This window comes from Mastomys coucha, unplaced genomic scaffold (genome assembly GCF_008632895.1).
Source record: "Mastomys coucha isolate ucsf_1 unplaced genomic scaffold, UCSF_Mcou_1 pScaffold18, whole genome shotgun sequence".
NCBI classification, from domain to species: Eukaryota; Metazoa; Chordata; class Mammalia; order Rodentia; family Muridae; genus Mastomys; species Mastomys coucha.
Genome location: NW_022196900.1, coordinates 107078577 through 107105594, shown reverse-complemented (window position 1 = coordinate 107105594; position 27018 = coordinate 107078577). Strand labels below are relative to the sequence as shown.

The 27018-nt window shown below is 50.4% G+C and overlaps 2 protein-coding genes and 1 pseudogene across 5 annotated transcripts in view; 2 read left to right on the top strand and 1 right to left on the bottom strand.

Annotated features, from left to right (window-relative positions):
- Nucleotides 1-386: 386 nt before the first annotated feature.
- On the bottom strand, nt 387-20119 carry Mthfr (methylenetetrahydrofolate reductase). 4 transcript variants are annotated; one of them, XM_031379428.1, is made up of 12 exons: nt 19634-20119; nt 16978-17223; nt 14892-15130; nt 14045-14155; nt 9501-9694; nt 8006-8256; nt 7635-7769; nt 7358-7538; nt 6967-7149; nt 5978-6079; nt 4570-4689; nt 387-4310 (listed from the first exon to the last, which is right to left on the bottom strand). In XM_031379428.1, the coding sequence occupies exons 2-12, from the start codon at nt 17208-17210 to the stop codon at nt 4095-4097; spliced, it is 1965 nt and encodes a 654-aa protein (XP_031235288.1). In that variant the 5' UTR covers nt 17211-17223; nt 19634-20119; the 3' UTR covers nt 387-4094. The 4 variants fall into 4 exon arrangements, with proteins under 4 accessions (XP_031235288.1, XP_031235289.1, XP_031235287.1 ...); XM_031379429.1 differs by lacking the exon at nt 19634-20119 and adding an exon at nt 19351-19623; XM_031379427.1 differs by lacking the exon at nt 19634-20119 and adding an exon at nt 17483-17680.
- Nucleotides 19951-27018, top strand: part of Clcn6 (chloride voltage-gated channel 6) — a 33666-nt gene continuing 26598 nt past the window's right edge. The window contains exons 1-3 of the mRNA XM_031379426.1: nt 19951-20076; nt 20822-20881; nt 25781-25846. Of these exons, the coding sequence (XP_031235286.1) occupies nt 19990-20076; nt 20822-20881; nt 25781-25846 (213 nt within the window). The 5' untranslated portion in view covers nt 19951-19989. The remainder of the gene's footprint in view (nt 20077-20821; nt 20882-25780; nt 25847-27018) is intronic.
- LOC116097374 lies at nt 21499-21678 on the top strand (annotated as a pseudogene).

Here is a 27018-nt window from a genome sequence, read left to right as displayed (position 1 = left end):
CAGCGAGCTAAGTCTCTGGTTTCGGATTTGAGTTCTTTCAAGAACACAGCAGGGCCACCACACACACATACCGCAGACACTAATAGAGAGAGAGCCTTGCTAGACAAGTATTCACTAAGCCCTTAAACTCAGTTAAAGCACAGTCTGGGGACTGGAGAGATGGTTCCATGGTAACTAGTTGGTTGCTCTTCCTAGAGGGACCCAAGTTAGGTTCCCAGCGCCCACATCCACACTGGTGGCTTACAATCCTGTGAAGCTCCAACTCCAGGGGATCTGTTGACTCAGTGACTTGTTCTGGCTTCCACAGAGGTGTGCGCACACGCACAAACACACACACACACACACACACACACACACAAATCATGCTAAGTCTTTAAAAACAGCTGTATGGAGACAGCAATTTTATTTTTTTTTTTGGAAAAAATGAAATGTGCTCATTACAGAAAATAAAGTAGAAAGTAGGTTTTTTTTCCCCTTTTTTGCACCAAAAGGTCACCTTCAGACCAGAAGTTCTTAGCTCTGACACACAGTGAGAGACTGATGGCCTATTAGGAGGGAAGAGATAAATACAATGCCAGGTGCAAGAACCAGCACTGCCTAGAGGTCTGTAGATGTAACTAGGGGACTCAGCCCAAGATCCTGACAGGCTAGACAGACAGTGTTCGTAAGGACAATTTGGCATCACCAAGAGTCTCGCTTCAGACTGCCAGAAAGAACAGAATTAACTTTGGAAAGAACAGAAATCATCAAAGTGGCTTTGCAAGACTAGGTTGCTGGATTTCAGAGTCCCCACGTGGCTCAGGGTGGCAAGACACCATGGGGTCTCATGCTGTCTGACCTGTCGATGTTAAGACACCATGGGGTCTCGTGCTGTCTGACCTGTCGATGTTAAGACACCATGGGGTCTCGTGGGGTCTCGTGCTGTCTGACCTGTTGATGTTACAGGCTTTGTGGGCCCAGCTTGTATGCACCAGGTGGCTTCAAGCTCATGAGGCAGCCTCTGGTCCCCATGCCTCAACGTCATGAAATTTCACTAGTACACTACCACCTTTTAAAAGTATATATACATTTGCTCTCTTCTTGTTAGTGAAGGCAAGGCTGATATGCTGATAAACAGGTTTCTAGAAACACACCAGACACTGAGAATGGTACCCAGGGTTCTGCTCTTTACCACAGGTACTCACACGTCCAGGTAGTGAGCCATTGTGTGGTACTGGGAGTCCCCTATGTATATTGCAGTAATTGGGAGCCCAGACTTTGGAGTCGGGCCACATGTGAGAGCAACATCCTAAAGCTTAATTCAGGAGCATGTCAATCTCAGGGCTAGCCTGAGCTCCACCACAGGGCAGCTATTATTGAGCCAGCCTCTGCTTAGATGTCTTCAGCCAACGGGGAGGATGGTCAGAGGGAGTAGTGCCATACACTGGTGGCTTGCCTCGTCTGGGGGTCTTGGGACTCCTGGGTGTCAGGTGAAACACCCCATTATACACACAGGTGGGAGCTTGCTCTGGTAGGAGGCAGGCAGAACTCCCTCTTGGTCAGCAGGGTCAAGCCCACTGCAGTTGATCCTTGCCCCCCTGCTGTTCCTTCAGACTCACAGCTGCTGGCCACCTGTCATAGAGAATGTGCTGCCCAGCCTGACATGGCCACATTGGAGAGGCATACAGAGGACCACATCCTGGGATTTGAGTAAGGAGCTGGGTCCTTGGGTCTCAACCCTCAGGCCATGCCCTTTGAAACAATTCCCCTGTCCATCCCTTCCTGAGTGTCCCAGCTATTTGAAGAATTCCCTTCTTTCCCCATTAGCGCCTTGGGCCAGCCCACAGCCTGGAGACTTGAGCGGGGCTTCTGTTCTTCTAAATCAAGGCATCATCCTCTCCTGACCCAATTCTCCTTTCCAGGTGACACAGAGAGACCCCTCTGCCCAACCCTTCAGGTCTGGCTGCCACTGCCTGCATGGGCCCTCCACCGGCCCCCTACAGGACTAGGTGAGCTCTGAGGCTGTCAGACCAGCGCCCTCCAGGGCCAAGGCCAGGCTCCTCAAAGGTGGCTAGGGCAGGATCTGCTGTGCATGGGAGGGGTGGTTAGTCCACTCTGGCAGGACGGCAGAGCCTGTGGCTCTTGGTCTTCGCCCTTGAAGAGGTTAGATGTTCTTGGCCTGCAGGTAAGCTTAGTTCCTCTGTACTAAGCCGAGCCCTTGGGAGCAACTTCCCATTATCCTATCTATGCCTTGGCTAACTGGAGACACTAACCACATCTCATGTCCAAAGCCTTAGGGGGTGGGCTCAGGTATTCTCATCTGTTAACATTTCTTAGATGATGGCCCCTTGTCACCCTGGGGCAGCAGTAGAAGGGCCAGGGCTGGCAGGATGGCAGAGGGTCTTTCCTCAACTCTCTCTGTAGCTCAGACAATGACACCTGGGACAGGCCTGGAGGACAAGTGGAAAAGGGACCTTCAGCTACACCAGAGAGAAGATAGCTGGGTCCTTTCCCAGGTGACTTTATCTCACTTAAACCAGCCAGCCTTCCAAGACCAGTGCCAGGGAGAGGGGAGGGGTGTCCCTGCTCACCACCCTGGGCTATCCTCATTCAGTTGAGTGGGTCACTGGTTACAGAGCACACAGCCTGGACATTAGAGCCCTTGACTAGTGGCCTGAAGGCCAGCCCAGTGTCGATTTCACTCACTCTGAGAACCAGGCTGCTTGTGGCAGTGGCTCCCCGTGCTGGTCCAGCACAGGCGTCTATTTGCAGGTCACTGGGCACAGCTTCCCGGGTCACAGGTCCAGTCTATTCTGAGCCTAGATATTTGGGCAGGGACAGGATGGGCTGGCTGCCAGGGCAGAGGGAAGGGCCTCTGGTTGAGACTCACAGAACATGGCTTAGGTGTCAGTCTGACAGGCCCAGTACAGGCCCTGAGACAAGTGGCATTTCCTGTCCTGCCCTGCTTCTAGGCTTTTGAAAAGTGGCACCAGCACCTGGTTGTCAAGAGCCCAGGAGAAGAACCAGCAGCAGCCTGTGCCCCTGGAAACATTGATAGTGGCTCAGATGTAGCAGGCGTGGGATGAGTAGGGCCCAGCAGCAGCTCTGAAATGTTCCTGAGAAATAAGCAGAACCAAGCCCAGCCTTCCGAGGGAGGGAACAGGCCCACAGTTGGAGGAGCCAGAATGAAAGGACCTCCTCACCCTGGCTGCTTCTGCTCAGTCTCTCCAAGGCTGCTCTCCACTGCAATCACCCAGGCCTGGGAGACGAGGGGAGGGGAAATCCCCTGCTCTACCTAAGTTGCTCTATGGACAGCTTTCTCCCATTCCCTGCCTCAAACAAGACCAGCAGGCTGGGAGCAGTCATCTGTGCCTGCCAGTCACTGCCCCAGGCAGCCAGGCCTGAGGGCTGACTGGGGAGGAGTGCCAGGAACAGCTCCCAGTCTAGGCCGAACAGAGAAGACAGCAGCTGGCAGGAGTCTGTGCAGAAGCCAGGGAGTGGGCTGCACACAGCCATGGGCAGAGCTGGGCCCTGCCCAGGTGAATCTCGTTGAGAGGACAGAAAACAAGGCCAAGAGCAAGCCTCCACTGAGGACAGAATGCTTTTAACCCTGAAGGGGCACTTTCTTCCCAGCCACAGAACAGACACAACCAACCTTCTGAAGCCCCGGGGAAGAGACAGAACTCCTACACTCTTGGGCCTAAGATGGCAAGAAAGGCTTGTGTCACCAGCCAGGCCTCTCCTGGGGACCTGGTGTGTAGTCCGCTGAGTAGGGAGGAGGTCTCTGTGCCCTCATTTGCCACACTTCTTCCTACTTCCTCCTTCAGTACGAGTGCCTACTGTCTGTCTCACATAGACCCCAGGTCAAAGTTCACCTCCTAGAGGCTGCCTTGGTGCAATGGCTGGGCAATCTCTGGTCTCTTCCCTTGAGAACGGAGGCGCTTGCCACTGCAAGAACATGGGCTCTGGGCTTGAGCAGAGAGCATCAGCCTCCTCGATGGGGCATCTCGGGTCCAGCCAGAGCCTGGATGCTTCCTGCCAGTCTAGCTGCCATTATCCTGTGTAGAGAGATGAGGGAAAGGGGCTCCAGGAGAGGAAGATACCGGGATGCAGGCTCATGGGGCCTGTGTCTCTTTCTTCGCGGTCTGCCTATTGAGCAGCGCAAACGTGTCCTCTACCACCTGCCACAGGCAGCTGTCCAGCGGGAACTCGTTGTCCACCAGGTTGACCAGGAAGTAGTTGTCATGGATGTACTGGATGATCATGCGGGATGGGGACTCCTCCTTGTATAACTTGCCCCACTGCTCGATCCACAGAGCAAAGGCTTCATCCTACGTGTGACAGACACATGAGCAGGGTCAGCAGGCTGGCACCTCCGGGGCTGGGCTCCTGCTGTCTCCCTGCAGGCTACCCAGACAAGAGCAAGCCACTGCCACTCCAGCCAGCCCAGAAATAAACACCACGTGGTAACATACGGCTTCCTAGGCCAAGCCGATCTTGCCTGGGGTATGGTTTTCAGCCACATATTTGGGACTGTTCTCTGCCCAGGGCTCTCAAGGTAGCCAGGCACACGCCCTCCCACTCAGTTACCTTCCAGAACATGAAGCTGATGGGGTCCACCACAGTAGGCTGGACAATCTCTCGTCCAGGGAAGATGCCCCATGTTACAGCGTTGGGCTGCAGCTCAGGGGCATTAGTGATGTTTTCTCCCTGAGAACAGAGCAGGGGTGAGGGAGGGCAACAGCAACCTCACACTGCTTATTTGCCCCCCTGGCCTGCCACCACAAACAGCATCACCCTCTACTTAACCCTAAAGGCATCCTGACTGGACTTCTAGTCTGCTTTGCACTTTTTGAAAAAACAAAAACAAAACCAAAACAAAACAAAACAAAAAAACAAGGATTTGCTTATAATCCAGGCTGGCCTTGAACTAAGATCCTCCAGCAACTGGCTGACCTAATGCTGGGATTACCTGGCTTTTCTGCTGTGGCTTATCTAGACCTACAGCAGCAGCCCTGCTTTCTACCTGGGCCACATGGGTCCCCACTAGGTTCCATGGTACTTGCCACTCTCATAGTTGCCTGCTGTGATCTTGGTAAAAAGAAATGGAGGCGCTGGGCAGTGATTGTGCATATCTTTAGTCCCAGAGGCAGGCGGATCTCTGAGTTTGAGGCCAGCTTGATTGTCTGCAGAGTGAGTTCGAGGACAACCAGGGCTAAACAGAAAAACCCCGTCCCCCAAAAAAAAACAAAAAAAAAGAAAGAAAAAAGAAATGGAGGCAAGCCACTGTGCCCTGGGGAGAGAGGCTCCTTTGCTTTAGGCAGGCTCTAGGCCTCAGGCAGGACATCAGGCCAACAACCACGCCCTTCCATCTGAAGTCTCCACAGGCAGTGCAAACACAGCCTTTCCTCTGTCTTCTCTCCCGAATGCCCTCTGCTTAGTCTTTGTCCTTAAAGATTCATACCAGGGCCTGGGGACGTAGTACAGTGGGTGAGAGGCTTGGCACATTTGGATCCCAGTACCCATGTAAAGAGCTGTGCATGGCTCTGCATGTGCCTGTCACCCTAGCACTGCATGGGTAGATGGGTGGTGGATTGCTGAGGCATGTTGTCAACACAGCTCTGGGGTCAGTGAGAGATACTGTTTCCAGGGAATAAAGCGAAGAGTGACACATCAGGACACCAGACATCCTCCTCTGGCCTTCAGGCGAGTGCACACGCACGCAGGTGTACACACACACCTGCACACAGGCTCAGCCCACATGGGATCCCTTCTAGAAACCCTGACCTTGCCAGTGAGGCTTCTCTCCTGGAGCCTGGAACATCCTACATTGAATCTGCCTCTCCCACTTACACAGATTTGTCGTGGCCTATATTCATCTGCCTCGCAATCTGGGGCCTGCCTCCATCTGGTCTGTCTGCCTTGTACAGTATGCCTGGCTTAGGCTAAAGGTAGGTGTTCTCCAGCCTTGCTCCATCTAAGCCGGGAGCTGGCTTACCTTCACATCCACGATGTGGTAGTTGACTCGCAGCTCGTATGTCTTCAGCACTTGCAGAAGAGCCTCCACAGTTTCACGGGAGGTAAAGAACTCTAGGTAGGCCTGAGGGAGAATACACCCATCATGTCAACCCTGCCCCTTGCCGATCTCTGCCTTCTCACCCTGCTCCAATCTAAGTCCACATCTGACTAGATCTGTCCACACCGTCTCGCAGCTAGATGCCTCTTCTCCTAGCCATCCAGGGAGAGGACCATCAATAACGTGTGGAACAGTGAAGGCTTTGGTGTGGACCAGGGTGAACCGTGGAGTTCGGTGAATGCAGAAGGAAAGAGGCTTCTCTGTGAGTGGCGTGGTCCAAGGGACGTACAAGCCCCCTCTCCCAGCCAGCCACTAAAGAGAAGCCTGTTAGGAGCTGAATAGAGGCAGCCACTCTAGCAAGCTTAGGATGAGGGAGGAGCCTGGCACAGGCCAGCTTCCCCAGCTATTGGATGAGAATGATAATCATAGGGCTGGGCAAGGTGCTTCTGTCTGCAGAGGGCCTCTGCCTTCATTTTTTAGAATGTTTAGAATACTGCAGGGTGGGTACATTTACCCAGAGGAGGAAGCCAGGTTTGGGGCTATACCAAGGGGAACGGCAGAAGTGGACCTAAATCCAGGTCTTCCAAGGCCCCAGGCCTTGCTCCAGAGTAATTTAGCCCAGCACGGCTGGGGCTAATCTCGTCAGCACTCAGAGCTCCTGGGAGCTGACTGTTTCCTGGTTCTTCCTCCAGGCAGATCTTGTCATATTCTTTATTATATTTTGCCCCAGAATGTAAAATACCCCTTGCCCCATTTTATAGGACAAACTGGTACTCACAGAGCCTGTTACTTGCTCTGCTCTATAATTCATTCAGAATGCAGGGCCAGAGGGGAAAGACCAGGGATCTGTGTCAGTCTCTGGGGAAATTGAGTACTGGTCAGGTTGAGTACCTTCAAGCATTCTAGCATACCTTCTGGAAGACATAGCCCCCACTGGGGCCCCAGCCCACAACAGGGTCTGAGGACGGCTTTGCATTGATGTTGGGCTGGGAGTTGATGGTGAGGATGCCCAGCCTGTTCACTCGTAGCAGCTCTTCCTTCATCAGGCTGGTTTCTGCTGCCAGGGGTTCATCGTTCCAGGGCAGGCAGGTTACCTGCAGGGCAAGGTGAGCTGAGCTAGGGCACTCACTAGGGCAGCACTGAGTCTGGACCTGTGCTGTTTCCCCTTTCTGTCTCTATGGGCTCCTCAGTGGGGTCTCAGCCCCTCCCTCAGCTGAGGTGCACATCTCCAGTAGGGGATCGCTCAGCCCCACGTCCAGCCCAAGGCTGAGTCAAGGCTGGCTGTTTCCTCACCACACTCACTCTGTAGCCATGGCGATTCGGCTCTCCTGAGAGGTAGTGTTCAAAGACTTCAAAGACACTCTCTTCACTGGTGAGCTCCTCACCCCACATCTTCAGCAGCTCCTCCCTGGGGGACTTGCTTTTCAGGTAGAAGAGGTAGTAGTCTTTCAGCTCCCCAAAGGCTGGCGAGGAAGAATTACCCCTGGCAGGGACATAGGGGACAAGGCACTGTGTAATCCTGTCCCTAATTCCACCCAGACACCAGCAATTCCAAACAAGAAGTGGCTTCTCTCCTCACCAGCGGCCGTTAGGAAACTCATCCCAGCCCTGTGTGCGGTAGATGTAGCTCTTTGGTCTGGAGGCCCAGAAGATGGGACGCACATCTTCCTCCCGGCGCTTGGGGTGTGCACTGACAGCCCAGGGCAGGGGACGTCTGGTGAGAAGGAAGAGGGAAAAGCCAAGGGCTTAGGTGGACTAAGCTAGAGGAACTCACCAAGCTTGGCCACCGCCACCTCGCTGTGAACATTGCTGCATGTGGCAGCCCTCCCTGAGGTGGAGGCTGGAACTGGGTGACCCTGCTGGCTATGGCTAAGGGCGTCCTCAGTGGCTGGTCCAGCACTTGGGCTGCTCTGACTCTCATGGGATATTCCCCCAGCTTCCACTTCTTACCTGGGGTCCTCGGTCCACATGCCCAGTTGCTTTAGCACCTCCATGGTGGCCACCTCGCGGTTAAGGGTATAGAAGTGGAGGCCTGGCACCAAGCCACTGTCCAGCAGCTCCCGGCACAAGCTCACAGCCAGTTCAATGCCATAGTTGCGGATGGCAGCATCGTTGTCTTTGATCGGCTCAATTACATCCTTGATCATCTGTGGCACCTCCAGTTTGGACAGTTTTACAAGCTGCCGAAGGGAGGTGTAGCCCTGTCCAAGACACAAGGGGCATGGGGTCATCTCTGGCCCATGTTCCACTTTATCTCCTTCCTGGTCTCTTGGCTAATCAGTTTCATGGGGAAGGGCCTGGGAAAGGCAGATGGTATTGCAAGGCAGTGCTTGGCCCGCCCTACTTTCTCTCATTTGTAGAGTCCGGGAGTGGCCTGCTGCACTGCATTCCTGCCATCAGCCCAAGCCAGGCCTTAAGCTCAACACAGCAGTTATCTAACTCAGTTACTCCTAAGCCTCACCAGCCAGTCATCTGCCAAACTTAAGGTTTAAATCATAGATCCCACCTCAGGTTGTGTCTTAGTTAGGGTTTAATGCTGTGAACAGACACTATGACCAAGGCAAGACTTATTTGTTTTGTTTTGCTTTGGACAGAGTTTCTCTGTATAGCCTTGGCTGTCCTGAAACTCACTCTGTAGACCAGGCTGGCCTCTGCCTGCCTCTGCCTCCCAAGTGCTGGGATCAAAGGCGTGCACTACCACCACCTGGCTGAACTTATAAAGCCAGGTCTGAAGGCAAGACTTATAAAGGACAACATTTAATTGGGGCTGGCTTACAGGTTCAGAGGTTCAGTCCATTATCATTAAGGTGGGAACATGGCAGCATCCAGGCAGGCATGGTGCAGGAGGAGCTGAGAATTCTGCATCTTCATCTGAAGGCTGCTAGCAGAATACTAACTTCCAGGCCGCTAGTAGTTCTTAAAGCTCACATCTGTAGTGACACGCCCACTCCAACCAGGCCACACCTACTCCAACAAGGCCACACCCACTCCAACAAGGCCACACCTCCAAATAGTGCCACTCCCTGGGCCAAGCATATATAAACCATCACAGGTCGTCACATCAGAATGCCTAGAAGTGGAGTATGGGGACTCAGTTGTGGGATTACCTTATTAAATATATCTGGTGAGAGTCAAGACTGAAAACACTAAGTTACGCTTTTTGGCTTTGAGATAGCCTCATGGAGCCAAGGCTGCCTCAGACTCCTGCTCCTCTTCTAGCTCCAGAATGCTGGGATTACAAGTGCATGAGGTTCAGCTTAGCCAAAACTGACGAGAGATAGCAAGAACTCTGCACACAAGCCCTTTGTAGACTCCACTACTGTCTTGAGGGTGATAAATGCGGTGACCAAATGCATCGTGTGGACAATTCCCAGTGGGTATTGAGCACCACTGACGAAGAACTTCTGCCTGACCCGAGGGAATCAGGTCCTCCCGAGCCCCTCACCTGAATAGGGAAGATCCCAGGCAGTATAGGGCAAGAGATGCCTATCTCTGTGCAGGCCTTCACAAATTTGAAGAAGGCGCTGGCCTCAAAGAAGAGCTGAGTGATAATGAAGTCGGCGCCTGCGGACACCTTCTCCTTCAAATGCTTCAGGTCATCCTCGAAGCTCTCTGCATCAGGGTGGCCTCTGGGGTAACCTACCAGGAGACAAGAGAGTAGGGGAGGCTGGTCTCAGCTGCTCAAGGAGTGAAAGCATCAGAGAGCCCGGCCAGGGCCCGAGCAGTCCGTAGTCCAGGCACTGCATACGTTCTTCCCAGAAGCAGCTTGGACAGCTGAATTGTGGGTATCTGAGCTACTGCTGTGTCACAGACCCCATGGATGAGCCTCCAGGAGAGGAGTGGACTGTCCGGTCTCACTCAGCAAGGCAAGTCAGGTCAGGCCTGCACTACAGGCCACAGACAGCCTGCCACACTGAATACTAACTGGATTGTTTCTAGGAAGCCAGACTCGGCTCTGAGCATTGGACCTAAGGACCTAATTCATGTAGGGTTTTTTGGTTTTGGTTGGAGATTGAACTCAACATCTTATGCAGGTTAGGCAAGTATTCTTTGAGTGTGTGTGTGTGTGTGTGTGTTTGAGACAGGGTCTCATTGTATAGTTATGAAGCCTTGACTGACTTAGAACTCTGGAGATGAGGCTAATCTGGATTCAAAGAGATTATCTGCCTTTGCCTCCCAAATGCTGTGCTTAAAACAGCACCACATGCAACCTTAACATTTTTTTTTTTTTAATTTTTAAAAAAAGTATATATGACACTAAAATCCCTCTGAACACTGAAAGGCGGGCATCACATTAGGGCTGGAGAGATGGCTCAGCAGTTAGAAGCACTCACTACTTTTACAGACCACCCCCTTCTGGCCTCTGTGGGCACAGGCATGCACATGACACACAGACCATACATGTAGACAGGACAAACATATGTAGAAAGTAATGATTTAGGGCTGGAGACATGGCTCAGTGGGTAAGAGCACTGGCTGCTCTTCCGAAGGTCCTGAGTTCAAATCCCAGCAACCACATGGTGGCTCACAACCATCTGTAATGAGATTTGACGCCCTCTTCTGGAGTGTCTGAAGACAGCTACAGTGTACTTACATATAATAAATAAATAAATCTTTAAAAAAAAAGAAAGTAATGATTTAAAAACACACTAGGGGACAAGCAAGATGGCTCAGTGGCTAAGAGCATTGACTGCTCTTCTGAAGGTCCCTAGTTCAAATCCCAGCAACCACATGGTGGCTCACAACCACCTGTAATGAGATCTGACGCCCTCTTCTGGTGTGTCTGAAGTCAGCTAGTGTACTTGTTATATTATATTATTATTATTATATTATAAATAAATTATTATATATTATTATAAATAAATCTTATTATTATAAATAAATCTTAAAAAAATCACACTATGTGAAGAATTGAAGAATGTAAAATTTTGCTTCAAGAAATGAATAGAGACACTGGAGAGATAGCTCAGCAGTTCAGGCTTATCTTTTTGCAAACACGCATGCACACACACACACACACACACACACACACACACGCAAAATAAAGAAGCAAAAAGTATTTTTTTTTCATTGCAGTCTGATTATACAAGGGGTGGGGGTGGGGGATGGGACAGTGGGATGCTCTTAAGCTGACCATGCAGAAGATGGGATTTCCAAGTCCACCGAGACTGGGACCAGAGGCTGTCTGATCCCACTGGTGGCTGGTTAACTCTACAGCTCCTTCTTTCAATGACCAAACTTGCAGGTTGTGGTAAAGCACATCCTGGTAGGATTTGCTGAAGGAGACAGAGGCAGGAGGATCACAAGTTCAAGGCCAGTTTGGGCTACACATTTCTGGGGGCTGGAGAGATGACTCAGTAGGTAAGAGCACTGACTGCTCTTCCATAGGTCTGGAGTTCAATTCCCAGCAACCACATGGTGGCTCCACAATCATCTGTAATGGGATCTGATGCCCTCTTTTGGTGTATCTGAAGACAACTACAATGTATTCATATACATAAAATAAGTTAAAAAAAAAAAGATGACCAACCAAACTCATTAGAAGCCTTACCCAGGAGACAGACAGCACAGTTCTGTGGCAACCTCGGGCTGGGGGTAGGGAGAGCCTTACCCAGGCAGAAAGGCAGGAAGGCACAGCTTTGAGGCAACCTCAGAGGGGGGAGGGGGAGAGAAGGACAGAGAGGGGTAGGGAGAGGTAGAGATAATCCCCTGCCTGAGCTCTGCAGGAGCAGAGCTGAGCAGAGCCAACCTGAAGGCAGAGCAGTCTGGAAGCCAAGCTGCTTCACTGTCGTAAGGTCATTTTAAGAAACCAAGTCGCCAAGGGTAGATAGAAAGAACTATTGTGTGGAGATCAGGCACCAGAGCTTCAACTCTGAACAGCAAAGCTCTATCCAGTGGGAAATGTCTGAAGCCTAAGCAGTCTGAGCATTGCCAGGCAAATCCACACGGGCCCACAGCTGGGCTTCGGTCAAATCCACGCGGGCCCACAGCTGGGCTTCGGTCAAATCCACGCGGGCCCACAGCTGGGCTCCGGTCACTTTGCTATGCTCTTTTTTTTTTCCATGACCAGCTTGGTAGTTTAAAAAAATTTTTTTTAAAAAAAATTTTATTTTATGTATTCACCATTGCTCTCTTCAGACACACCAGAAGAGGGCACCAGACCCCATTACAAATGGTTGTGAGCAATCTTTCCAGCCACCCAAATAAAATGTTTTTAAATGGGCTGCTTATGAGCGGTTAAGAACACCAACTGCTCTTCCTGAGGTCCTGTGTTCAATTCCCAGCAACCACATGGTGGCTCACAACCATCTGATGCCCTCCTCGGGTGTGTCTGAAGACAGCAATGGTAGTGTACTCATGCATAAAATAAACCTTAAAAAAAAGTTTTATTTGTTTATTTTTAGATTTATGTGTCTGTGTCTGTGTATATGTGTGTTCAGGGCCCATGGAGGTCAGGACAGAGTACTCGCTCCCTGGAGCTGGAGTTACAGATGTTTGTGAGCCACATGGTACAGGTGCCACAGTGTATGCGTGCTAGAAGGGTTCTCTGCAGGAGGAGCGTGCACTCTTGGCTGCTGACCCATTGCTCTACCCCCAGGCTTGATGCTTTAACAGTTTTGCCACTCACTTTACAGCAGGCGAAGCACAGAACCACTTGACAACTGTGAGCTCACAGCTCGGCTAGGTCCCCTCACCTCACACCCACAGCTAGAGCCCAGATTGCTGCATCCAGGCCAGCAGGAGCAGGGACCAGCAGAGCAGCTGCCTGCTCCTTCGATTCCTTAGCAGTGTTTCCCAGTCTTAGCCAGCTGAGAGGAGCATGTGTGCACACGGGAGGTCGGGGAAAGCCCATTCACACATGATGATTTTCTAAAGCTGCAAACTTTGTTTTTAAATTATATTACTCGACGGCCTGTGAGTTGCTCAGAAGGTAAAGGTGCTTGCTGCTAAGCATGACCACCTGAGTTTGAATCCTGGGACTGACATGATAGAAAGAGAACTGTTTCTGAAGGCTGGCCTCTGACCTTGACTTGTGAACACGTGCGCATACACACGCATGCATGAATGCACTGAATAAAATGTTACTACTTGATATGTTACCCCATAACTTAGGCATTTATTCATTTATCTATTTTGCCCATGCTGGGGATGGAACCCAGGACTTAGCACACACAAGGCAAGCTCTGATGGATCCCGCGACCTGACACACACTAGCACCAAACTACAGCTCTGGATTCTTTCTTTTTTCTAGGCAGGGTTTCTCTGTGTAGCCTTGGCTGTCCTGGAATTAGCTATGTAGACCAGACTGGCCTTGAACTCAGAGAGATCCACCTGCTCTGCCTCCCGAGTGCTGGGAGTAAAGCTTGCACCACCAGCTTCCCACTCCAGCTCTGGATTTCTAAGACAAGTTCAGGCTGGCCTTGAACTTGTATCCTTCTCTTCTACCCACCTCCTCATCCCCTAGTGCAAGGATTAGAGCTAAGCCAGTGTGAGTCTCATTTTCTAGAAAATGAAAGCTAACACTGAGGAGAGTTAGAGCAGGGGCTGTCTGGAGCTGACAGACGACACACAGAAGCAGGACTCAGGCTCAGGACAGTATGTCTACGAGGGCATCTCATGCAGCAGATGCACAGTGAGAAGCCAGCCCAGGACCCTGTGGGTACAGAGGGAATGAAAGACGGCAGTTCTGACACCTTTCAAGGCCCAGTGATCCTATGCCTGGAGTCTTTCATAGCACATCCTCCCCATCTCTTCTCCTCTCTCTCCCATGAGAAGATGAGGCACAGAAGGCAGAAGAGGGAAGCTTTGGGAGTGGGAGTGTGGGAGTAGCGTGGGGCTGCGGGGCAGCAGGTGGCAGGAGGAGGCCAGGGCTGATGCCATTCGGTTCACCTCTGTGTCCCCCAACTCTGTATGCACCCAATCAACATGCCTTGAACTGAAGACCGGCTAGCTATCCTCTCATCCTGTCCCCTCTCTGTCCTCACTCACCTGCCACACAGATGTCAAAATAGTCGCCAAACTCGTTCCGGATGTGCTTCACCAGGTCTGTGGCATAGCTGAAGCCTCCTTCCTCTGCTTCCCAGTGGTCACCTACAGGGTCTGCAGGGTTGCTGGAGGTCATGGTCACTGGGTGTCCCCTGACCTCCAGAATCATCTTGTTCCCTCTGCCTACACCTACACTTGGCTGAGGGTCCCTCAAAGGCAGAGACTTCTCATTATGTGAGTCTAGCCTGACACCTGGCAAGTAGGACATGCTGAGCAGTGGTCATTGGTCAAATGTCCACTAAGGCTTACTCTGCCCTGAGCCTGGCCTCACCCTGATGCCCTGGGTGTGGTCAGACACCCTTCCCACCCCTCTGCTCACTCAGAGCTCCTGGATTCTGGGTGGATTTTCTACTCATCATGAGTTCTGTGGTGGCAGCAGAAGCCACAGATCCCACCCCCTCCAATCAGGCTCCCCCCTCCCACTCTTGAGTGCCCTGAAGATAGTAAGCGCCCAGTTGCTCCTGGGAAATTCCAACACAGCACTCGCTCTATGACTAGGCCAGACAGTGCCACAGCAAACTGATGTCCCTGTGTAACTGTAACAGAGGATTATCAGGCAAAAGCCACATCCCAGCTGAACTGTATACAGGTCAAGCTGTAGAAGCGGCCACACCACTTGTGGGACACCCACAAATGGACTCATTACCCACAACCATCACTGATTCCTCTGCAGCAAGCTGACCCTGGATGTGTTTAGTGCAGAGCCCAGGGAAAGTAAATGACTTGTCTGGGGACAAGAGAAGCCTTCAGGAAAGCAAGAACCCAAAGAGGAGGGGTGCAGGCGTCACACCTCCCCTCAGCGCCATTATGTTCTTCAGGCCGAGCTGCCTGGCTCTGTGCAGATGGCCTGTAATCTCCTCCTGGCGCTGCTGGCAGCAGGTCATGTGCAGGATGGTTTCCAAGCCACAGTAGTTTACTGCTGTGCTGGCAATCATCATGGACGAGGTCTCCTTGTCTGAGCCAGGGTCTCCAGCTGGGTGCCAGGTAACGTCTATGAAGAGGGGGCCCCCTGCTGCCATCCGGTCAAACCTGTAGGGGATTTCTTCCTTAAGCAGGACTCCTGGGGAAAGCAGGAGCTCACTTGTCCTCCCTGGACAGGGAGCTGGAGCAGCAGATAAAGCTAGTTGGTATCAGAGCCCAGAGTTTGCTTCTCAGGCACATTATCTAATACTCCATCTTAGCCGCAGTATCTCTGTCTGTCAGATGTGGCAGATAACAGTATCTACTTGACACCCATTAAAGTTCTGGGTCAGATGGTTGTGCAGCGCTTAGAGGAAGGCTCTGAGCTCAATGAGTACAGCTATGGCTATCACACTGATGTATAACAATGTCACTATTTTGTGTGAATGCGTTCTGTGCTTCTCAGGGGGAAGCACACTAGCTTTTTAGAGTCTTGACAGCTGGGGGTTGAGCAATCTCAGCAGTGGTGGGCAGAGAGCTGCACTTTAGGGAAGGCAGAGAGAAATCAACAGACTCTTGTGTTGCCTCCATGGCCTCTTTTTCATCAGCCAACAGTACTGCAGAGGAAGGTTGAGTTCCTGAACTAGATTCAAAAGGTTTTGTGGGGGGCAGGAGAGATGGCTCAGCAGTTAAGAGGACTGACTGCTCTTTCAGAGGTCCTGAGTTCAAATCCCAGCAACCACATGGTGGCTCACAACCATCTGTAATGAGATCTGACGCCCTCTTCTGGTGTGCTTGAAGACAGCTACAGTGTACTTAGATATAATAATAAATACATCATAAAAAAAAAAAAGCTTTTGTGGACACTAGCACTGTTAAATGCTAGTTATATAATGTTATAATGGTGTGTTTAAACATCAGGGTCTTGATTTCAAGACCGAGAAAGCAGCATATGACAAATATGGATTAAAAGGCATTAATGTTTGTGGTTGTTTCTGAGACAGGGTCTCATGTAGCCCAGGCTGACCTCAAACTCCCTATGTAGCCAAGGATGTTCTTCATTTGTTGTTTGTTTTGAAGACAAGGGTCCAACTATGTAGCCCTGGCTGTCCTAGAACCCACTATGTAGACCAGGCTGAGCTCAAACTCACAGATCTGCCTGCCGCTGCCTACCAAGTGCTGAGAATAAAGCTGTGTGCCACCATGCCTGCCTCTCCACCAGGCCATCCTTGACTTCAGATCTGCTTGCTTTTGCCTCCTGAGCGCTGGGATTACAGGCATGTTCCCACACCTGGTTTATGCAGTGCTAGGGATCAAATTTAAGATTTCTGACAAGCTATATACTCACTCCATCAATTTAGCTATATTCCTCCCCCTTCTTAAGGGTGTCATTACATAACCTGGGCTGGCTGGCCTGGCTGGCCTGGCTTCTAGGTAGCCTAGGCTGGCTTTGAACTCAATTATCCTCCTGCCTCTGAGTATTGGGATTGAGGCGTTAGTTACCAATATGCCTGGCTTTCCCTTCTCTCACCTTTGTGATTCTGTGGGGTGTAGCATAGGGGTCTTGTGGTCCTAGCAAATCACTCTTTGACTTGAAGAAAAGGAACTGGAATTCAGAAAGTGCTATCACAAAGCATGTGGTGTTTCCTGATTTGGAAAAGCGCTCTCTGCGTCCAGCTAGCTCAACACATTCCCTGGATTGTGGTTGACTTCCTAAGCTCCTCAGGAGCCAGCCCGAAGCTCTGCCAAAGAATGCAGCCTGAAAATGAACATTTTTGGCTTACTGAGAGTGCGTCCAAACATATCTAACGCTGCTTCCGAGGGACTTTCACAGACAAGAAGTTATAAGTCGCAGACTAAACTCCTGTCTCGCCTCTGCTTCTTCCTGCCTCCCCTCCCCAGTGCCTTTTCCTACCGGGTTAAAGGGCAGCTCATGTTCCCCTGCGCTGACCCCTATTATTAACCTCATCACTCACCTCGAGATGAGATTAACAGCTCCCTCAGCAGTCCGAGGAGGGAAGAACTCCAGGGAGAACCACTTGTCACCAGAGTCCATTCTGCGTCTCATCTTCTCCCGGAGTCTCTCGTGCCGGTCTGGGTCCAGGCTGGGGGTGGAACATCTCGAACTGTCCCTGGGACTCTCGCTGCCACTGCTGCTGCCCTCAGATCGGGGGTTGGGGCTGCCACTTCCTCTGGCCTCGTTCACCATAGCCGGATTCCTGCTGTAGAGGGTCGGGGTCGGGGCCGGGGGTGTTAGAGGGGCTGGTAGCCAAACCCCATGCACACCCAACACCTGAGCCAGCAGCTCTGGTGGCGGTCACTGCTTTGTCAGCCAGCAGGGATGAGAGTCACGCAGCTCCTACCCAGAGGCTCCATGTGCTTTGCCCCCCTGCTGTCGTCTGGCTCTTTGTATGACCACCTCCCACTAAGCACAGAGCGGCTCTTGGGTCCTTCAGCTCACGGATCCTTGGCGACAGCTACCTGATCGAAGGTGGCACAGAAAGCCTCACGCAGCCAGCCTCTGAGGCCCACATCCCCAGGGATGGATAACAGTGCCCAGCTGGGAGGACCTTGGCTTTTTGACGGTTCATCCCAATCTGCTTAGACACAGAGTGAGAGTGGGGAAGGAACCTTTCCTGGAGGGTGTGCCCAACTGGGCGGAGCTGTGACAAAGAGCCCCGAAGCTGGGGCCACGCAAAGGGGCGGGGAGTAAGGTTTCCAGGCTGGAGAAGGAAGATGAATGGGGGAGGGGAGGAGCAGGCAGCGACTGCAGGGGTTAGTGGAGATTAGGCTATTAGCCATTCAGGATCATTAGATTTCCCCCACAGCTCACTGTGGCTGGCCCCGCCTGGAACTTGTTATGGGCTTTCTGCAGCATGGCTAGGCAGCCTGATCTCCTGAGACCACACTACTTCAAAAAGACTGTTGTGTTGGGAGTTGGAACTTGCCAGGGGCTGGGCTACAGAGGCAGATGAACTGAAGTCACCAAGGGTAGGTAGGGATATATGTCCAACTCTGAACAAAGGTTGCCCCATTTGCGCCTGCCCTGCTAGCAGCTCTCCCTAAACACGCCAATGAAGCCAAAAGGATCAGTGACCACAGTCTACCGCATATGCACTTCCAACAGGGCACAGGGCCATATTGCAGTGTAGTCTGGAAAAGACAAGCAAACACTACCACTGCACAGTGATGGGCAAACACAGTAGTGGCTATCTGTGTGGTGACGTGGAGCAACAGAGGAATGGCCAGGTCAGGTTCGTTTCTTCCCGGAAACTTCCCCCTCAAAGTCAACGTACCATTTTGGTTCTCAGCCTCAAGAATTGAAGAAGCCCATTGCTCCTTCCCCCGCCCGGGCTCCAGATCTGGCAGAGCGCCACTTCTGTTCTGACCTAGAACTGCCAGGTTCTTATAGAGGGGGAGAAAGGCCTTCCTCCTCCACGCAAGGGAGATGCCTCGTTTTCACAGCTGGAACAAAACCAGAGGAGCTGCTGACTCAGGCACAGCAAACTGCTCCAAGGTCTATGCATTTCTTTTTTTGTTTGTTTGTTTGTTTGTTTGTTTGTTTTATTCGAGACAGGGTTTCTCTGTGTAGCCCTGGCTGTCCTGGTACTCACTCTGTAGACCAGGCTGGCCTCGAACTCAGAAATCCGCCTGCCTCTGCCTCCCAAGTGCTGGGATTAAAGGCGTGCACCACCACCGCCCGGCATGGTCTACGCATTTCTAATACGAGCCATATATCAACCAGCACCCACCGGCTATCCATTACTAGTTGAGCTCCCATATCACGCAAGGTTGAGACTGTGAACTGACATAAATTTCTTTACCCTTCTACTGTCCCCTGCCTGAGACTGGGACCAGAAAGACCAGTCTCAGGTGTGGCATCCCCACTGCTTGGCAGAGTAGTAAAACAGGCAGTACTCACTGGGCCCAAAACTGTCAAGACCTCCACATCAGTCTCAAAATGCCCTGCTGCCACCTACTGATCCTTTAATTAAGACTGACAAACACTGAGCCCACCACTCCCAGAAGCGTTGTGATAGACGTGTGTGAACGGCAGGACGCTATGGGCATCCGGGGGTCGAAGCTAAGGGTCCACTGTGCCTTTCCAGGGAGGCAGGTTTAAGAAGACTGTGGCAACCAGGCATGACAGCGCACATATTTAATCCCAGCTCTCAGGAGGCAATGGATCTCTGAGTTCGAGGCCTGATCTACAGAGAGAGTTCCAGAACAGCTGAGAAACTGTCTCGAGAAACAAACCAAACAAAATCCCAGAGAACGAGCGAGAGAGCTAGACAGACAGACACTATGGTAGGCAGCCACCTTGGCCTGAGGGATGGGAATCGGGTCACCTGGTCAATGGGTCACAGGCCGTGGCGGGGGTGCGGGTCCCAGACGGCTGCAGGGGCTGGATCACTGCCCCAGATCCAGAACTCCTTTAACTTTGGGATACCTTCGTGCGGGTAGTGGGGCTGGGGTGACAGCCACCATGAGTTCATAGGCCCTTAAGAGCCACCGAGCCTTCACGTGCAGAGGGCGGGCCAACCCCTAACTGCTCGACCACAGGTCCAGCCTGCGGTGGGGTGTTCCCGACTCCGCGAATCCCTCCCCGGCGTCCCAAGCCTTTTGCATTACCTCCTGCGTCAGATCGCGGGCGGCCCGGGTGCCACCTCCCTCGCGCAGGCAGAGAAGGCGGGGCGTAGCTGTCGGTTGCTAAGGGAAACCGGACCAGCGGCAGGCGGAAGCCACAAAAGACTATGGCCGGAAGTCCCGCCCCAACATGGCCGCGCCCGGAGGTCCCTTGGGAAGCCAGCCAAGTACTGCGTCATGTGACGCGAGCTCTCGCCCCACCCGTCTGCAGCCACTCCCTGTCTCCCGACCCAGAGCTCGAGAGGGCCACGTGACCCTTCCGGGGCCAGTCACGTGAGGCGCGATCCTGGGAGGGAGGGGGGGTTGGCCTAGGTGGTCCGGAGTGGCAGGAAAGGAGGAAGATGGCGGGGTGCAGGGGGTCCGTGTGCTGCTGCTGCAGGTGGTGTTGCTGCTGCGGTGAACGCGAGAGCCGCACCCCCGAGGAGCTGGTGAGCGGCAGCCTGGCTGGGGAAGGGGCAGTTGCTTAGGGATGACAGGATGACAAGAGGCGTTGCCGGGGGTGGGGCCGCGCCGAACTGCGCTGCAGGTGGCTGCGGGTGGGGCCCGGGGACCGCTGCCTGGGCGCTAGGTGGGAGCATCCGTGTTTCTTCCGCGTGCCCAAGTCAGAGTTCTGTTCTCATAACCTCTCTCTGGACTCCGAGGGAGGATCTCGGCCAGTTTGGGTTAATGCCATCCATATTCTTTTTTATCGGAAAGGAGTTTTGAATGAAGCAAGCATTTTAGAATGAGCCCTTTCGCAGGACTTGATGCTCATGCAGTTGGTTTAGTTTCTCCGGCCTTTTCTTATTCTACCCTTCATTCTTTCTGGGTCACTGATGATCCAGCTTCCCGCTGCAGAGCAGCCTGGGAAAACTTGAGTTGTGTTCTCGGAGTTGATACATTCTCTCTGATTTCATATTCAGTCTGTTGTCAAATGAAATGCGAATTTTCTCCTCAACTAAGCTGCCATCAGACATCTTTCAGGTGTCCTGAAGGTGAACATTATGATTTAAAGAATTCGTCGATCAATAGAAATGTAGAACTCAGCTGGTGACTAAATATCCATCCCAACATGTTTTTGAAATTTTGTTCCTCCTTGAAGATGGCTCTAGCTAATTTCGGTTTTAATAATACTACCCTCCTACCCTTAATCCATTATTAAAAAGTCTCCATTCTGTGAATCTGTTTTTCTAGACTATCCTTGGGGAGACACAGGAAGAGGAGGATGAGATCCTTCCAAGGAAAGACTATGAGGTGAGGTGTTCGGATGCTGTCTTGGGTAACTGAAGTAGTGAGAGGCCTGGGTGCTTCAACAGAGGTGCTCTTTGACCTTCTGCCTCAGGGAATGGGGGTAGGGAGAGATAACGGACTTGGGAAGTGCTGCCTAGCAAGTCCTCCCCCCACCCATCTTTTTTATTTTTCGAGACAGGGTTTCTCTATGTAGCCCTGGCTGTCCTGGAACTTGATCTGTAGACCAGGCTAGCCTTGAACTCAGAAATCCGCCTGCCTCTGCCTCCCAAGTGCTGGGATTAAAGGCGTGCACCACTACCTCCCGGCGCCATTAAACTTTTATACCTTCCAGAGGCCCAGGGTCGAAGCTTTTTCCTGTGCGTGCTCACAACAGTCTTTCTCATGAGCTCAGGAGGCCTTGCTTCTCTCTCTTCTGACCTATTCTGGATTATAGTTTCCAGTTTCAGATATGGGACTTTGAAGAGTGTGGGGCCACATGTTGTGGTGTTCCTTTAGTCCAACACTGGACTTGGGAGACCGAGATGGGACGACCCCCTCTGGGAATTCACAAAGGCTGCTCCATCAATCCTATCCAACTTTTTTTATTTTTTTTTGAAAGATTTATTTATTTAAGTAATGTAAGCTTTGCGCAGTGGCAGTATCGTAGCCAATGAGGTTTATCCGAGGCGCGATTATTGCTAATTGAAAAAGTAATGTATATGAGTATACTGTAGCTGCCTTCAGACACTGGTTCCTATTACAGATGGTCATAGCTATCATGTGGTTGCTGGGAATTGAACTCAGGACCTCTGCAAGAGCAGTCAGTACACTTAGCTGCTGAGCCATCTCTTTAGCCTCCCTATCTAGCTTTTTTTTTTCCTATCCAACCTTTTGAGTAACTCTGTCACTCCTAATTGTAGCTCACTTGCCTTGGGCTGACAGAATGTTCATGTGAATTTTTTTATGGATGAGTGTTTTTTCATTCAAATCTTTAATATGTCCCATTTGGCCATCTCCATAAACAAGCTTGTGGAAAGCAGTTTGTTTTATGTTCATAAGAGCAGACTCATGCAGACGCTTCATCAGGAGAGTCTGCTCAGCGTTATATAAGGATCAGACCTCTGAGCGGCTTTTGTATTTATTTGGGATGGGAAGGCAATGACTTTTTTTTTTAATTTTAAAACTTATTATTTATTATTAGGGGCTGGAAAGATGGTTCAACTGTTAAGAGCACTGATTGCTTTCCAGGGGTCCTGGGTTCAGTTACCATCTGTGTTCAATTCCTGGGTATTCAGTGTCCCTTTCTGGCCTTTGTGGGGAAATAGGCATGCATGTGGTACACATGCGTGCATCTGCAGGCAAAACACTCCTGCATATAAAAATAAAATAAAATCTGTTGTCATTGTCAAGGGGTCACATGTGCAGGTCAGAGAACAGCTCTGTGGAGTCAGTTTTCTGACCTTTGCTTGTGTTCCAGGGATGGAACTCCGGGTTTGCTCGCTGAGCCAGTTAGTCAGATTTTTTTTTTTTTTCAGACAGGGTCACTCTATGTAGCCCTAGATGGCCTCCAGTACACCCAAATATTTGTATTAGCACCACACCCAGTGTAGGCCACACACCTTAATCCTTCTGTCTCTGAAGATTTGCTTCTGGACAACTGAAACTTGTTTGTGGAGCCCTGGTGTGGGACAAAGACCATTCCCATATCTCCCTGCTGGGAAATAAACTAACCATGGCAGAGACAAGAGAGGCAGGTCCATACCTGTGAGCCAGGCACAGCAGGGGAGATAGATAGGATCACATTCTTCTCAGGGCAGATGGGTATAGGCAACTTCAGAAGAGAGAACTTGGTTTTAATTTTTTAAAATTTTGACATTTAAAAAAGAGTTATTTTTATTGGATTTTTACATGGGTTTTAGGGTGGACAGATGAATGGGTTTAAAGAACAGATAATTGCTTGGGACCATTTGTGCTGCTAGATCTCTGTCTTCCCTTGTGATTCTGTCTCCATTATCTGCCCCTGTTGCCAGGAAGTCTGCAGAGGGATTCCCAGCATCTGACTGTCCTGTGGCAAATCCTGACCTAAGGTAGACAGAGACATTAGAGGAAGCCCTTCCTCTCACTCTCACCCCACTCTGTACCCCACTTTTGACACCAGATGCAGGAGGCTTTTTTACCCACACCCCAAGGAGATCTCCAGCAGACACTGGCTGGTTATTTGGAGGCAGCAACAGATCCCACAGGTTGAGGGTTGCGTGTGCCTGTTGGAAGTGGTAGGAAGCCGGCTGTGGTTGCACACGCCTTTAATCCCAGCACTTGGGAGACAGAGGCAGACAGATCTCTGAATTTGAGGCCAGCCTGGTCTATGTAGTGAGTTTCAGAACAGCGAGAGGTATGTAGTAAGACCCTGCCTCGAAAAAACAAAAATATAAAAATAAAAAAGAAAGAAAGACATAGGTTGTCCTGCCACCCCAGTCTGATTACATTAGTAGAGCCATTCACAGCACTCAGGGAAACGTGCTTTGGGTACCCAGTTTATTATTAAGGCATTTACTAAAGGGCATAGCTGTACAGGCAGACAGAGGTGGGCAGGTAAGGTTTGATCTCCTGGGGGAGCCATCCTTCCAGCGCCCTCCTCTCTTGGGACCTAGTCCCTTCAGCCTCTTAGAGGCTTTGTTACACAGGTGTGACTGATGGCATCCTTCGCCATTGGTGAGCAGCTTAGTCTTCTGCCTCTCTTCTCAGAGGTCAGAGGTTACAAATACATTCTCTCCCCTCCTTCCATTTTCTGTTTGAGACAGTGTCCCAGGGCCTGGGATTCTATCTCAGTGGCAGGACACTTTTCTAGCACATGGAAGGTCCTGGGTTTGATCCCAGCACAACAGAGGAAGGAGGAAGGCTAGGGAGAAAAATGAAACTAAACAAAAGATTGTCTGGGTCTTACTGTGTAGCCCAGGCTGGCCTTAAATTCAGGTCCTTCTGAGTGCTGTGTAATAGGCACATACCTGGGTGAAAATTGAACTTTCTAATCAGTGTCCATGGTAGCCAACCACATTCTGATTCTCTTTAGGGTGCAGCCCTCAGCCTCGTCATTGCAATAACATACAGAAAGCCTCCCCGTTATGTATGCTGAATTCTGTTAAATCAAAATAAGATGGAGCCATTCGTTTTAGCGTTTGTTTCTGTGGTGCCAGGTAGCCTCTGTGTACATCCCTGGCCCCTGATTATACATTTTACTCTGCACCATGCTTTCTCATGTTGTCTTTTGTGAAGATTTCACTGTGTATGTAGCTCCAGCCAGCCTGGAACTTACAATATAGATCAGGCTGGCCTGCAACTTAGAGGCCTGCCTCTGCCTCTCAAGTGAGGGGATTAAAGGTGTGTGCTACCACACCTGACTTGCATCTTGCTTTAAGACATTTTTTTTTTTTTTTATATGTATGGAGCCTGAGAGATGGCTCAGTGGTTAACAGCACTTGTTGCTCTTACAGAGGACATAAGTTCTGTTCTCAGCACCCTCATGGTCCCTAACTTTCAACATCCACAGACACCAGGCATACATATGGTGCATATACATACAGGCAGGTAAAACATGTATATGAGTAAAAATAAATCTAAAATAAATTTTACATAAAAAAATTACATGTGTGTGTGCATGAGTGCGTGCGTGTGTGTGTGTGTGTGTATGTGTATAAGTATGGATTTGTGTACATGAGAGCAGTGGCGCTTGAAGCTGTTGTGAGCTACCTGGTGTGGGCACTGGGAGTTGAACCCAGGTCCTCTGCAAGAGCAGCAAGTGCTCGTAACTGCTGAACCATCTCTCTGGCCCCTACATCTTGCTTTTTATCACTTCTTTTTTTCCCCCTTAATGAGTCTGAACACTTTTCATATCTGGTGCTAAAGATTTTTACTATAAACGGTTTGATTGTTACCCAGTCTTGTGTTGGGATGTATGATAACTGATTTACTCCAGGACTTTTATACAAAAGGAATTTGCACTTGCTCTTAGCAGTCACAGATGGATTAAATTGCCACATGTCACACGTATATTTGGCTGACTTAAAACTTGTGCTTGGGAATAAGGCCAGTGTCCAGCTTGCCTATTAACTGACGTGCAGTGGAGCTGGTCACAGGGAAGGGAGAGCATAGGCTGGACCTTGTCTTTGTTGACAGACTGCTGCTTCTCTCAGGAGGCATAGAATTTAGATGATTTCCTTTGACTGACTGTCTGTGGCACTCCTGCACACAGGCTACAGGATGTCTGTGATCTCTGGAGCCTGGCTGAAATGATATTGCCTGAGGGGTGGAAACTGGAGGAGCTGGGCTCAATCTGTGCCTCTTCTGACAGACATGAGAAATTGCTTTTAAAAATAGTCTGTCTGGGTCTGTCTTGTGGCTAGCCTCACTTTCATGGAGGCCTCCTATAAAGAGAATTACAGTAGTTGATCTGGGTTAATTTGGTTCTGGTTAATTGAAGGTTTGTTCACATGTAAGGGAATAAGTTGAGCATGACTGGTGATAGCTGAAGGTTTTTAACTATTTTGTAGAGACAAGAAAATCTGTCTTTTGTTGTTTTCTTTCCCCAGTGCTAGGATGTACCACAAGGCCTTAGGTACGACATCTTACCACTGAGCATTGCTTCCCAGACCCTAAAAATTTGCTAGCGAAAGCTTTTTCCTGCGCATGAGGCTTCTCAGAAGCAGTGCTGCTGACCCTGACTGCAAATATGACTCCCAGGGGTCCTGTTCATCCACGGGCTCGGAAGCCACTGGTCACAGGGTTGGAGTCTGCCTTTGCACCGAGCCTTCCTTGGCACTGTTGATACCCACTTCCTGCTGAACAGGAGGAAACCGGAGCTTTCCTGGGGTTAGGGTTTGTTGAGAGTCCATGTGTACCTAATTTACCATTCTTGTATTCTTTCAGAGTCTGGACTATGACCGCTGTATCAATGACCCTTACCTGGAGGTATTGGAGACCATGGACAATAAGGTGAGCTCATAGCTCTTGGTCTGTTAGCACTGAAGAAGTCTTAGCAACGTGTTTTCCGTCCTCATGTGACTCCATAAGTGTCCGCTTTTGTCTTTCTTTTCATGAAAGAGTGGCATTTCAATCCATAACCCCGCTGCTGAGATGTCTCAGCAGGAAAAGGATCTGCTGTCAGACCTGTCAGCATGAATTTGATCTCAGTACCCAGATGGTGAAAGGAGAGGACTGACTTCAAAAGTCGTTCTCTGGCCTACACATGCACAGAAACAGATAAACACACACACACATATATACACAAATAAATACACACACACAAACACACACACATACACACACACAGATAAACACAGAACCATTCATACACACACACACACACACACACACACAAATAAACACAGAGCCGTACACATACACACATACACACAGATAGATAAACACATATACACACACACACACAAATAAACACAGAGCCATACACACACACACAGATAAACACAGAGCCCTACACACACACATACACAGATAAACACAGAGCCATACATATACACACACACACACAAAAAAAAAACCACAGAGCCATACATACACACACACACAGATAAACACAGAGCCATACATACACACACACACACACACACACACACACACACACACACAAATAAATACAGAGCCGTACACAAACAGACACACACACACACAGATACACACACACAGAGACAGATAAACAGAACCATACACACACACACACACACACACACACACACACACAGATAAACACAGAGCCATACACACACACACAGATAAACACAGAGTCACACACACACACATACACACACACACGCACACAGATAAACACAGAGAGACACACACAACACACACAGGCACACAGATAAACACAGAGCCACACACATACACACACACACAGATAAACACAGAGCCATATACACACACACACACATAGACAAATATACAGACACACTATACACACACACAGATGCACACATGGATACACATACAGACACACACATAGAGACATAATACACATACACAGACACACATACAGACACAGACACACATACACTCTCTCACACACATGGTGTTGGCACACTCCTGCCATCCAGTGTACCCCTAGTCACTATACCCAGCTCAGTCCTGTAGAGCTCATCAGTGCCATT